Source organism: Trachymyrmex cornetzi, unplaced genomic scaffold (genome assembly GCF_001594075.2).
Source record: "Trachymyrmex cornetzi isolate Tcor2-1 unplaced genomic scaffold, Tcor1.1 scaffold1424, whole genome shotgun sequence".
In the NCBI taxonomy this organism is placed as follows: domain Eukaryota; kingdom Metazoa; phylum Arthropoda; class Insecta; order Hymenoptera; family Formicidae; genus Trachymyrmex; species Trachymyrmex cornetzi.
In genome coordinates, this window is record NW_017296010.1 from 1,301 (window position 1) to 14,950 (window position 13,650).

Genomic DNA, 13,650 nt, shown 5'->3' on the forward strand with positions numbered 1-13,650 from the left:
CTCAAGCAAAAGGGGTTTGTAACCAGTGTTTCGGAAACGTCTTGACATCAGCTTTAAGGATATGTAAAAAAAAAATAGGTGTTTCCATTTAAGATTTCAAAGTTGACCTTCACGATGTCCTTCAAGGTCACATGAAGGTCATTTCAACATAACCATATAATAGACCACTTGATATACTAAAACTTTTGAACATTTTTTTCCATAAGCATTATTTTCCAAGATATTTGACCGTTGCCGAACTTTCTCCCATCACTGTATAAGTCATGTAATACCAGTTAAGTAAATATGCAATGTAACTAATTAATTTTATTAATCGAATAATAGTGTGTCAAGTTCGAGAGGGAAAATGTTAGCATACGGTCTTGTCACACAATGTATCTCATGGTAACGTGAATGTATCTCATGGCAACATGAAAGCGTATGGATGGATGGCGCTTGCGCATAAAAACTACGTCTTCTCTCGCGTTATTCATCTTAGCTTTCGTATGTGTTTATGCCTTCTTGTTGTTGTCGGTTGTTCTCTCTTGCGTTAAAAGCTAATTCTGTTCAATATTACTTCTAATAAACTCCTATTCAACTTGAGAAGTCTAAGTGTCTATTTGATAAGGCGAACGTATAGAATAATCAATTCCCAATAATTCTTATGTTTAAGACTATCTTAACTATCTTAAATGTAATCTTAAGATATCACAAACCAATCAAAGCCATATTAGCGTCTTAAGACATTACTTATAGCGTTTTCGGCCCGATCGGGTTTGCACCAACCTGGGTTGGATTAATCTTTCCTATTGGTTGATGTCACACGCTCTACCAATAGGAGAGCGCAAAACGCCATTAATCCAACCCAGGTTGGTGCAAACCCGGTCGGGCCGAAAACGCTATTAATTTACTTAAGATGGTCTATAAATTGTAATAAGAACCGACTACGTATAAATACCGGTCATACATACATCTTTTTCCTCTTTGTCAACACTTTTTATAAACATTTCACATTACAAAAGAACAAAACACGTATTTCGATAGAATACCATTTACGCCACACCAGTTACACCAATGTTACCAGTGCATTAATGCGCGTCCATTTTATGGAAACTAGTAAACTACCGTACTATATATATTTTACGAAACTGTTGATAAAATTTGGCGCGCCAAATTAAATTTTCGGCGGCGGCGGCGTTCGGCGGAAATTTTAAAATCGGCGGCGGCGGAAACGGCGGACGATAATTTATCGGCGGCGGCGGTGTTGAGCGGCGGCGCACGGGTCTACTACCTGGTAGAGGGAGAAAAAACAGCTGTTCGGTGAAGCTCGGTGGTGGATTTTGGATATGTTTATCGACGCGAGTGTATGGGGATGCATTGTCATTCCGGAACATCATCACGACGTCGACTCACGAGATAACGAAGGAGCTCGAAATGATGTGATCGCGGAATGTAGAATGATCGCGAGTCGGTGGTAAACGCGCTACGCCCGCTATTACGTACGTGAGGAGGTGCGGCTTTCGGGTTATGTTACTGCGACCCTGCACGCAAGGATCATGGCACAGTGCAAGTTAACCCCGCGGGAGTTCATCGGCAACGCATTCTCCCCGCAGGTCGCCGTAATTTGCTCGGCCGCTGCCGACGCCACATGCCAAAAGAATAATTTATCGTTCGTCGAATTGCTCCAGCCATTTTGCAAACTGAATACCGAAGGTAAACCGAGAACCGCGGCATCTAAATCACCCGTTCGCCGAAGATATACACGCGCATTATTGTGTAAATTACATATGTACAGGATGTATCAAAAGTGAAATTCTAGGTACTAATTAACAAGCTTTATTAATATCGAATTCGGTTGAACTCACTCTGTGCATTAATGTGCATCAAGGCCGTTGTACACAAATCAATGTAAATGTGTTATAGCGAATTCGATAATTGTATTTATATATTAGTGCCCACTTAAAAGTTATTATGTGAAATTAGCAAAGTGAAATGTAAAAATATATAAATGTTTTAAATGATTAAACACTTAATAATGATATTGTACGTTATTTGTTATAAACAGAATATACATGTATTATTTCATTATCTCTAAGTTAATTATATTATGCTACTTTATCTAGATACTATTTTATGTAGAGCTTTTAACGTGCACTAATCCAGTGTAATCCAAGTCAAGTTAAAGTACTGTCTTAAGAAGCCAATCACAAAGTCATTAGTATCTTAAGACATTACTTAAGATGATCTTGAAGTAAGAACTGACTATAAATACTGGCTGAAGGTTTCTAAGTACTCACCTTAGTCATATTGAATCATGACATCATAAATAAGAAACACTTCGAAAATTTTCATAATTATTTATTACATCATTAAGTATATTAAATATAGTTAAATATGTTAAATATAACACATTGTTGTCCTAGATTTTTATTATTCCTATTTTAATTTTGTGTATTTCAATATTATAAGAATCTTACTTGTTTGTTTGTATTAAAATTCCTCAAAATATACTTTATTGTTATTTGATAAAATATGTATTTTATCAATTGAAAAAAAAATTTGCATTTCACTTTTACACAGAATAAATCAATGTACACAGATTTAATATATCACCAGTATGCACTGGTGCATCTAACAGAATTCGCTATGATAATCTTGAGGCTACCAAAGTTTCATGAATTCTAGATTGTCTCTTGTGATATCTCAAATTAACTTGTAATCAAAATACTTATTGACTCAAAATGATAGATAAATATTAATGTAATTTATATAAATTGTTAACGCAGCTTGACTTTTAGTATATCTTGTACATACACAGATCTGTTCTTTGTGAACTACATATAATATATCTGTTCGCATGTGTGTCTTTAGGACACTTTAAGGATCCCCAAGGCAATACGATAGCGATTAGAAATCTTCGTGTTTCTATACAAGACATTAATGCGCGGCCACCAGAACCAAATCTTGCCAAAAAGTTGTTGAACGAAGCAGTCAGTTCTGCCTTATGCGAACGTACAACTACAATTCACATCGGCGCGATCGAGTTGGATATCCCTGTTTCTGTTCCTTGGTTCGAAGCATGGAGAGAAATGTTTTTGAGCGTCCAGTTTTCATCAGATCACGAATTCACAAAGCATCTGCTTGCATGTATGATAGTTGTTTCCACAGCGGAGGACAATCCATTAGAGCGAATTCAGACTATGGGAGCGCAATTGCATCAAAGTATACCAGGAAAGTTGCCTAAATGGTTCAACAATAATACACTTAGGTATTACATCTTAATTCACGACGCTATTCAGGATGATAGAAATAAGTAAGTATGTTATTCCTTTTTAAAATTTGCGTGAATTTGAGAGAAATTGATTAATTCAGCTTTTTTTTTTATATATATAAGCGTACTAAATTTCTTTCTATATGTTTATATCTTTATGAAATTTATTTTTCAGAGCAGAAACAGTTTTTACAGAGATGAAGACTATTTATGGTGCTAATAATTGCTTTCTGTTGCAAATGAATTCAAGACCGCCTGGTCTTTCCGACGACAATACACATTTGCCCGATCCTTGGAGTCAGTTCTTAATAAAACATTCGGAATTGGCTGGTAATAATGAACAAAATAGTTCCCCTCGTACGCCTGCGGATACAGGTGGAGTGTCTGCTATGCCGAGCGAGCTGACTACAGAAAATGAAAAGTATGATTAAAATTTATTATAAATTTATAATTATTTATAATTATAATTTCAAGTTATTTATATTATAAACATATCAACAAATTATTTTATCTTTGATCTTATCGTTCAAACGTAATTTCGGAAATATATAATCTATAAAAGCAATTCCTCTACAGAACGAGTCAAACTGGAACACCGCTAATGCCACACAACTGCGTTACATTACCATCTCCAGATTTGACGGAGCTAGTTGCCGGAGTTGATACGATTAGTCTCTCTGAAATATCCGAGTCAGCAAATACAAATCTAGAAGTCGGACAAGAAGCAGTTCAGGTTACAATTCATCCTCTCAGTCCAGATAATGAGAAATCACAAAGTTTTATTCCGGCGACTAATGTCAAGGGTCAATCCATTATTACTAACTCACCAATGAATACAAATGTCTGGGCGGATTCTCCGAATTATGTGGTTGCTCAACATGGTGCTCGTCTTTCCACCCAAGATTTAGAAAGATTACGGACATTAATAACAGAATTTTGTTTGCGGAGCTTGTTGCCTTATGTAGAAAAACAGATTGGCCTATTGAACGATGTGATTTCAAACAAGAGAGTCAGTAGATCGCTATTTAGCGCTACGAAAAGGTGGTTTAGTACAAATAAGCCTGGTGTGCCAGGTTCGGCGCCATCAAATGCTGTAATGTAAGAAAAAATCGTGTCTCATTAATCTTTATATTTTACAAGAAAAGAATCTTTTCCATGATTCTTATCTTGAAATTAATTATATTAACGTGATACGATTAGTAACTCTGAAAATTTGTACGTTTATGTTTTAGTTACACAGCAGAATCGCCAGAATTACAATTACGACGCTTGGGCGATCTGTGTTTCATATTTGGTCACTACTCGCTCGCTTATCAGGCATATCATAGCGCGAAGCGCGACTTTGCAGCGGATCAAGCTTGGGTATATTACGCTGGAGCTCTTGAAATGGCTGCTTTAAGCGCTTTTATGCAAGGCGAAACGAACAGAAAGACTATCGAGTACATGGACGATGCAATATTAACTTACGCAAATAGCTGTAAGACGCCTCAATTTGCGACAAGGGCGACGCTGCTCAGCGCCGAGTGTTTGAAGGGTCGGGGATTGTATGGAGAAGCCGCAAAACAATTGATACGGATGACCAGCGAGGATTCCGATTTACGTTCGGCTTTACTGCTCGAGCAAGCTGCTTATTGCTTTATCGGTCCAAAAATGATGCGCAAATATGCTTTCCACGCGGTTCTGGCTGGACATAGATTCTCGAAAGCTGGCCAAAAAAAGCATTCTTTAAGATGTTATCAACAAGCGTATCAGGTAGGTATCTGAATATATCATTGTTTGCGTTGAAAGCATAGCATTTTGTTAGAAACTTTCTTTTATAAGGAGCTTTGTTATTTTATTAACAAAATATATGGTATATTAGGTATATTATGAAAGAGGCTGGTCTTTGGCAGAGGATCACATACATTTCACGATCGGCAGGCAGGCTGCATCCCTGAAACAAGTTTCCGAGGCGGTAAAAGCGTTTGAAAAGTTACTTAATGCTTCTAGTAAACAGCATGCTCTGCAACAGGCTGCGTTTTTACGAGAATTTTTACATACTCGTAACGTGAGTACAATACGCAACCACACAAATGACAATTACAATGAAACGATAGCTTAAATGGCTTCTATCCAGGTGGTGGTGTAGTTGTTTCAGGAAAATGGTACGAGTTGTACGGTACTTCCTATTTTACCTTTGCCATTATTGGATAACAACAATATCAAGGTACTGTACGGTCCATTGGGCAAACAAACCGAAAGCAATATTCCAGCGAGTCACGTCACCTTCAGTACTGAAGAGACGGATGACGCAAGATGGTCGAAAATGGAAGAATTGCTGATAACTGAGGCACAGGGTTCTCCGCCTATGATATTTAAACCAACAATTGCGCTATACTCTAGAATCAGTAATAACTCCATAAAACCCAACGCAGTTTTAGGCGAACCTGTGCATTATTCCATTGAGTTGCACAATCCATTATACGTTTCGCTACCACTATCAGACGTGACACTGTTATGGTCATTCACTTGCAATAGCGAGACTATCACGAATGAAACAAAAACGACCGACAGTTCAAGTCCGGTTGATGCGGACATTATAGATACAATTCTGTTGCAACCAGCATGCAAACAGAATATCGTGTTGTCTCTTACGCCCAAGCGAGTGGGCGAATTGAAGATTTTAGGTATAAGTTATAAATTGTCCAATCCAGTACAGATGATAAGTAATTCATCGATCGCAAATTCGACCATTGTCGCCGGTAAGAGATTATTTGAGATTACGCCGCCCAAACTAAAAAATGTCAAAGAGAAACCCGGTGTGAATATGTATGGGAAGGATTATAGGCTGGAGATGAACGTGATAGAGAAGGCGGCATTTATGCAGGTATAGTTTTACAAAAAGACAATTATGTCACATGATACAAAAATTTGAAATTCGTATTCCTCTTCGCAGATACTCTTCACTAAACTATCGCCAGAAATGCTATGTGGCGAGGTACAAAGGGTAGAAGTTACGTTAAAGAATATAGGTAATGCACCGTTGATGAACGTACACATCGCATCCACCGACGCGAAACTTTTTACATTAGGAAACCCAGAAATTGATAAATTCGCAAGTGAAGGTAAGCATATGTCTTTAGGACATATATTTTATTTGATCACTTTGTTTTTTTGTAGGTAAGATATCTTTGTATTTCTCTTCTGTCTAAAATATGCCATTATTATTATGGTTTATCAAATGTAACAATATAATATATTATAGGACCGTGTATGTGATAACACAAACTATAGAAATCAAAGCCTTAAACGGTCTAGCTGGATCTATCTTAATAATGTTGAATGACATATTAAAATCTGTAAATAATTAATTCTTATTACGAAAAATATACCTCGGCCGGGAGTCGAACCCGGATCTCTTGCATTCCGTGCGTCCTGAGGCTGCTAGCCTCGGTAGTCTAAAGGCTTAGAACGCTCGCACGGCATGCAATAGATTCAGGTTCGACTCCTGGCCGAGGTAATATTTTTCGCAATAAGAATTAATTATTTACAGATTTTAACATGTCATTTAACATTATTAAGATCGTTTCGAAGATGCGAATAAGCAAAAATTTGTTAAATTACTAATCAATTTAATTCGTGATATTACTGTGGTGGTTTAATAGAGTTAGCGTTTCAAGACCGAAAAATCATTTCGGCGCGCGTTTCTGGATTACACATGTATATAAATTCACATAAGAATCATACAAGCATTAAGATCCCGCTAGACCGTTTAAGGCTTTGATTTCTAAATGTAACAATATTTTATTTGCAGATATTTTAATTGCAAAGAAAAGCAGTAAGTTAGTCACAATGGTGACATTACCAGTCTCCAAAAATGGTATGTTGAATGTGGGCGAGACTCACAAAATGCCACTTTGGGTGCAAGCACCCCACATAAAAGGCACTTACAGATTAGATCTGCTCTTCTACTACGAAAGCGTCGAATCGAAAGCTACTTTAAAACACCGTTTGTGCCGCCACACTTGGCAATTAACGGTGTTGGACTCGATACAAATTACCGCGGTTGCCGCCAGAAGCAGATTGTTCAAGGACGACTCGCCGACGTTAAATTTAATCATGTCCGTTAAGAATACCAATCAAGTTCACGATCCATCCATAAATGAGATTATCTTATCAGAAGTATCACTTCAGAGTGCTGTATGGTCAGCGTTTCACTCCTCGGTTCTGCCGTCAAGTATAAAGGTACAACCTCAAGAGATATTTCATCTGATGCTGAAGCTGAAGAAGAGAAAGGCTGACGGCGAGTCAATTATTTCAAGCGTGTCCTTAACTCTCAACGAAGGCGGCGAGACATTGACCGACAGTTATCCGTTTATTAATTTTGTACAGAGACGTCATATTCAACCGCTGGACGTGAATGAAAGTGCAAATGACGCGCAACAGTTTCAATTACAACAGAATGCTGAGCGCAACTCTGTATCGAATGTCATAGCACTGAATTCTACACTGATTGTTAAATGGTGCGCCAATGTGACGGAGAGCGGTGTGATTACCCGGATGGCAGTCGGACAGCATCACCTCGAGCTCGAGCATTTAAACAAAACATATAAACATCCGAAGGAACCGCGCGCCGAACGTAATGAATATGGCGCTCGTTTGAAAATTTTCGGTCCGGACCGAAACATATCGAATGCAGTAACTGTCCCTCTTAAGGACCCCGTATGGCAAACGGAATATCTGAAAAGTCTAATCTCTTTTTCTCTCAGTCACCAAAGGCAAGTCACACACGATTTTCGGCAAAGCCGCTTGTGCATCATCCCCGTAATAATGTATTTACAAAATCATTCGGAGATGCGAGTCGACGTTAAAATAAGTACGATAGGTACTAATAGGTGAGAGAAATAAAATATTTACAAGCGATATTTCTAAAGTTCTGGAAATCTAGTGTGATTTATAAACCAATAGATAAAAAATATTGAAAAGATTTTCGAACATTGTCTATGAAAAAAATAGTTTTGCGCTGGGGGATAAATGTGTGTTAAACAGTTTAATTATGTGATATTGATAAAAAAATATTTAGAGGATAATTTCTAGAATTTTAGAAACATCTTCCATTTAATATATATAAAATATTATTTAGCGTGCTTAACATTGCGATTTGCTATTTTATTCTTATTATATTATTTTCTCTTTACATGTGTGTATATACATATGCAATTTTCTTTTACAGCAAAACTCATCTTCCAAATGTTAAGTCTCAGCTGTACTCACCGCAAGCTTCGACATACTACAAGTATGCTGGCCATTCATCAATTTATTCCGATATCGAAGCGCATGCAAGTAATGTCATGAAATTACATGCTGTGCTGCTCAGCGCGGGAACGTACGACCTGGCGGCGCGAATAGAAATCTCTGTTAAAATTGTAAATAGCCAGGAGTATGTCGCTCAAAAAGGCAAGATGGAGAGTATATGCATCATTAATGATGGCAGTACGTAGATTCATACCTATCGCGATTACAAACACTAACGGATGGGAGTGCTACATTTTAGTATAACTCAGAATCATTCCTTGTCAGTACACGTACATACATATGGCGTATGTTGAAAATTATTACATTATTTTATAATTGATATTTTAATAATGCCAACATGTTTTTTACCTGATATATCACATTTTAGAGTCGATTATTTTGCTGCAATAATTTTTTGTATTCCGGCAGGTACGCGGTAAGATATATAAAAATCAGAATCTCCCATTCGGGATCGATTGCGTTTAGTAAGTCAGATTTCACTAATGTAATTACTTAACTTTTATATGACCCGTTAGTCTCAAGCTACCTCATGGTAAATTTACGAAGCAGTCGAGCGCACAGCAGAGATTTCAACCTTTTCTGTCCCGTTGCGTTCAATTGGAAACGACTGCATATTTTTAACTGCCAAACAAACGATACACACGTTCCCTATCTTTCACCAAGCATATCGTCTATAAAGCATTTTTATATATATAATTATCTGACACCTACTTTCATCGGCGAAAAAAATTCTTTTCCTATACACAAATGAGTTTATTTAAATCTCAGATGTACAGAATAAGCGAAAAGTAATTTCTCTGGTCGCATTAAAAAATTATAAATATTTTCATTTTTCTGCATAAACTAAATATGTATGTATATTCGGCGATCGATGATGTGATTGCTTATAACAGCATTAGAAATAGAGATTAGACTTTCCAAACATTTGTCAAGCATATGAAACGCGGACACGCATTGGGATTTTTTTGAAGTGTTCGGAGGAATTCGAAAGAACAAAATAAGGAATACCTGAGGTCTTTTACATAATAGGCTTGTATTTTTTGTACAGTGTACTTCTTAAGAAATAAGAATGTGTATAAGTTAATTTTCATGAACCAGAGTACTAGTGTAGATTATAATGTGAGAAAGGAACCTGTATATATAAAACTTGTCAAAACTTGTCACAAGTATAAATAATGGGCAAAGTTATCTAACACTTCGAACGATTATGGCATTTGTAATATACCATCTTTCCATAATACGTTAAATTTCCCGTTACAAAAGAATCTTTAAATAACTAATCTTATAAAAAGTAATATATAATCGCCCTGGGACGAATCCTTTATAAAATAAAGAGGTCTAGATTTTTTGTATATCTAATGACATGTGTTAAAATATTTATTCTATAAATACATCTCAAGAAGTGTATTAAGCTTTTGATAATGCATTAGCATTATAAATATATGTACAAGTGTGTAGATAATATAAATATGATCAATTGTTAATGTGCATAATATATTTAACCATGTGCGTTTTTTAAATATTTTTTTATATTTATTCTTTTGCATTCGATACAACCGTTCGCTGAACATTTTCAACTTCCACTAAATTAACTTCTGTTAATTCTGGGAGGATATCCAAAGCGTTACTTGCAATAACTTAAATAATTGCAAGTAGAACCATTGCAACATTATGGCTCCTGCACACAGAACGCGACAACGCTTGCCACGCGGCGGAAATTGGTGTGAGAGCCAGTCAGTTTATCGCTTTTCTATAAAAGCGAAAGAATGATTGGCTATTGCGCTAACTTCCGCCGCGCGGCAAACGTTACCATGTTTTATCTGCGAAAATCAAGAGTTTCAATTATCAATAAGATTTGATTTAATTTCTGTTGTATTTAGTACGTCCTTTTTTTATAATATTTGTTGATGTAGTTCTACCCTTTGGTAGAACCCACTTGATATTGACCACGGCCGGGATTCTGTATGTACACGGCTACTGACAACTGTCGGTGTTATAACGATTTATATCTCATAGGGTTGGAATCTGGTCTCCAGATTTCGACTGGAGACTCCAGTTTTCGGGACTAATCTCCAGTTCTCCAGCAAACAAAATCTCCAGTTTTTCGCTCGCGTGGAGTATTTATTAATTGTATATTTAAATTACGTGGAAAGTAATAAAAAAGTTTGTGATTATGTTCGAAGTTTGTTATTTTACGAATAATAAAAAAGTTTGTAATTGTGTTCGCACTGTATGTAATCTTGTAATAATAATAAAAAGGTCTCTCTGTGATTGTGTTGACACTTTATGTTGGTCAAATATTAATAACAAAAAGAAAGTCTGCAACAGTAGTCGCAAAACACAAATTAACACCCTGCGCCTTTTTTTCTCTTTTTTTTCAATGAACCAATCAGTCGGCCTCCAGTCGAAATATGAAATCTCCAGCGCACGGACCTTCAGGCCCCAGCTGTACAGTGCTCAGGATCTGGCAACCATGGTTGGGATATGCGGCTACTCATAGGGGGAGACGGGCTATATACGGCTCGTGAAAAATTTTACACAAAATAATGCTTATAAATAAGACGTAAAATGACACAATAACTTATAAAATATGTTTACAAAGTATTATTAAGGAATAAGAATGATAAATATGTATATGAAGTAATAGAAAATAATTACAATCTTCCTACATATATTACAAGTGTTATTATTGAGGTATATATTTCATGTAATGCGTTTATTGTATTTGTGCACTGAATCCAATCTGGGCACTTTGTATACTTTGGGAATCCCATCCGCTAAAAATGCCGTATATCCCAAACAGATAGGATATACAAGACAACAAACTAAACAAAGAATACAAGAGCAAACATGTATTTTGCTATACAATATGCTTTACTATTCCTCTACACTTATATATCACGAAATAACCACTAAATCTTTTACACGCCCTACAGTAATCATTTTATGTAGATTATAATTTATGATGGCGCTGTTTATTTTAATGACAAATCAATAACTCACAATAATTTCATTAATATGTTAAAGAAATTGAAATCATAACACAATACTAATATAATATAAAGGCATATAACAAAGTAGTTGCAAGAAAATTATCTCCGCTCCTATTTTTTCTGACTTCTGCTGCGTAAATCCCAGCGCGGCGTATCTGTCAGAGTTACCCTATATTTATATAATTAGTTATAAAGAAATATAGATTACTTTAGAAATGATGATTTAAAAAAAGACAAGCATATTAATATAATCCAGATAGTAATGAAAGATATTATACAAATATAGATTAAATTGTTACATACGTGATTTCTTTTATTGCAACATCTGGAAATAAAATGGACTCATCTTTACAAATATTTGTATCCATGCAAATTGTTTCGTCTGAAAGTATATGCTGCTTTTCTCGCGCATGTTGCACAAGTTGTCCATAGGTTGGTACACCTGCCCTAAAAAATAGAAAAATACTCATTAATTTTTTCCCAATTTATTCAATCAAATTATATATTTCTTTCTCTAAATTTCTTTGTATAAAGAAAATACTTACACTTTTATTCTTTTATTATCATTTTTTCTTTTATTATTCTTTTCCATATTCAACAATTTTGTAGGGACAGAATTTTCCTTCAATCGCCATATCTGCTTAGGTGGTATATTATCTTGTGGCTTTGTCCATCGAAAGCAGTCTTCCTCGAAATGAATACTACATATCGTTGCTAAATATATATTTTATAGTTTAAAAATTCTATATCCACAAGCACACACAAAGGGCTAAAAAAATAACAAATTAAATTTAATCTAAAGGGCTGATAAGCCTCGCAGGATATTAAAATATTGGTTTGTTTTAAATTGATTTATATGAATTGAAATTTAATAAGTTTCAAAATCTAACATTATAAGAACAAACATTTCGACCTTTTAAATTGATTTTTAAACTAATAATTTACCAAATCTTTTAATAAATTTAACTTAACTTTCCTGTTATATAAGTATTCTTTTTAAGTTATTAGTTTATTAAAGAAAGGTTCCCAGAATATGTATCTATTAATCTCTTTAAACATTTAATCGTAAAAATCAAAATTAAATTACAATTAATTGAAATCTTTTGTCTCTGAGATTATAATTTATTTAAATTTGCATATGATATCACAAAATTGTCAATATTAAGTATAACCAATGTTTAAAAGATTGTTTATATAATATTCTAGAGATTTCTTCTTATTACTTCTTATTAAATTGGAATTTGTGTAAATCGACTTGAAACAAACTAGTGTTTTTACCTCGTGAGACTTATTGGCTCTTTAGATTAAATTTATATTTTGTAGTATATTTATTATAGTCTCTGTGTCAAAATAATATAAAATACAATTACATGACAATAAATATATATATATATTAATATAAATTTTAATTAATAATTTACCAGATTTAGGTAATTCTCTTTCGTTTTTTCCACAGGCCTTTAGCCATTGCTGGCGAACAACAGGTTCTTTCGGTAATTTAAAAAATTTTATATCATTTATCCGTACACGATTCGTACAATTTTTGATGTAACAGCTTGGCATGGTGCTTTAAAAATATATATAATTGTTAATTATTTAGAATACCATACTCCACCTATAATCTTAATAAAAATACACTCATTCGACGCGTTTTCACTCAAAATGAAAGAATCTGGCAAAAAAAATGCGACGGTCGGCCTCGTGAACCGAGATATTTAAGCGTTAAAGTTCGAGATTTTAAAAGTCAAAATATCTATCATCCCGACTCAATATAGCACTATGTATACGTTCTGTTTTAATTACACAAATTCGCTGCTTTAAAAACAAATTCTCTTCACAAACACAAATTCACTACTTTAAAAACACAAATTCACTGCTTTAAAAATATAAATTCACTGTTTTAAGCATACAAATTCTTTGCATTAACAGTGAATTTGTGTTTTTAAAGCAGTGAATTTATATTTTTAAAGCAGTGAATTTGTGTCTTTAAAGAAGGAATTTGTGTTTATGAAGCAAAGAATTTATGGTAATTATTTAGAATACCTCCCTCACCTCCGATTTCGATAAAATTAGGCTCATTCGACGCGTTTTTGCATGAAACGAAAGAATCTG

The 13,650-nt window shown here is 34.8% G+C and overlaps 2 protein-coding genes across 5 annotated transcripts in view; one reads left to right on the plus strand and one right to left on the minus strand.

Annotated features, from left to right (window-relative positions):
• The first annotated feature begins 1,305 nt into the window (after positions 1 to 1,305).
• Positions 1,306 to 9,875, plus strand: l(3)76BDm (trafficking protein particle complex subunit 8 homolog l(3)76BDm). Of its 2 annotated transcripts, none has more exons than XM_018501841.1 (10): positions 1,306 to 1,692; positions 2,851 to 3,292; positions 3,426 to 3,671; positions 3,827 to 4,348; positions 4,483 to 5,002; positions 5,112 to 5,297; positions 5,388 to 6,116; positions 6,186 to 6,354; positions 7,044 to 8,124; positions 8,463 to 9,875. In XM_018501841.1, exons 1-10 carry the CDS (start codon positions 1,536 to 1,538, stop codon positions 8,728 to 8,730), a joined length of 4,320 nt encoding a protein of 1,439 aa, XP_018357343.1. In that variant the 5' UTR covers positions 1,306 to 1,535; the 3' UTR covers positions 8,731 to 9,875. The 2 variants fall into 2 exon arrangements, with proteins under 2 accessions (XP_018357343.1, XP_018357344.1); XM_018501842.1 differs by having other exon boundaries at positions 1,462 to 1,692; positions 5,379 to 6,116.
• A 1,697-nt stretch (positions 9,876 to 11,572) lies between these two features.
• Positions 11,573 to 13,650, minus strand: part of LOC108757426 (52 kDa repressor of the inhibitor of the protein kinase) — a 4,004-nt gene continuing 1,926 nt past the window's right edge. Inside the window, exons 1-5 of one of the 3 annotated variants that reach the window (XM_018501838.1) lie at positions 13,591 to 13,611; positions 12,960 to 13,105; positions 12,084 to 12,252; positions 11,842 to 11,985; positions 11,573 to 11,693 (exon numbers count right to left, since the gene is read on the minus strand). In XM_018501838.1, the coding sequence (XP_018357340.1) occupies positions 11,582 to 11,693; positions 11,842 to 11,985; positions 12,084 to 12,252; positions 12,960 to 13,101 (567 nt within the window). In that variant the 5' untranslated portion in view covers positions 13,102 to 13,105; positions 13,591 to 13,611 and the 3' untranslated portion in view covers positions 11,573 to 11,581. Of the gene's footprint in view, positions 11,708 to 11,841; positions 11,986 to 12,083; positions 12,253 to 12,959; positions 13,106 to 13,590; positions 13,612 to 13,650 lie in introns of those variants that run through there. The other 2 variants (XM_018501839.1, XM_018501840.1) reach the window with 2 other exon arrangements.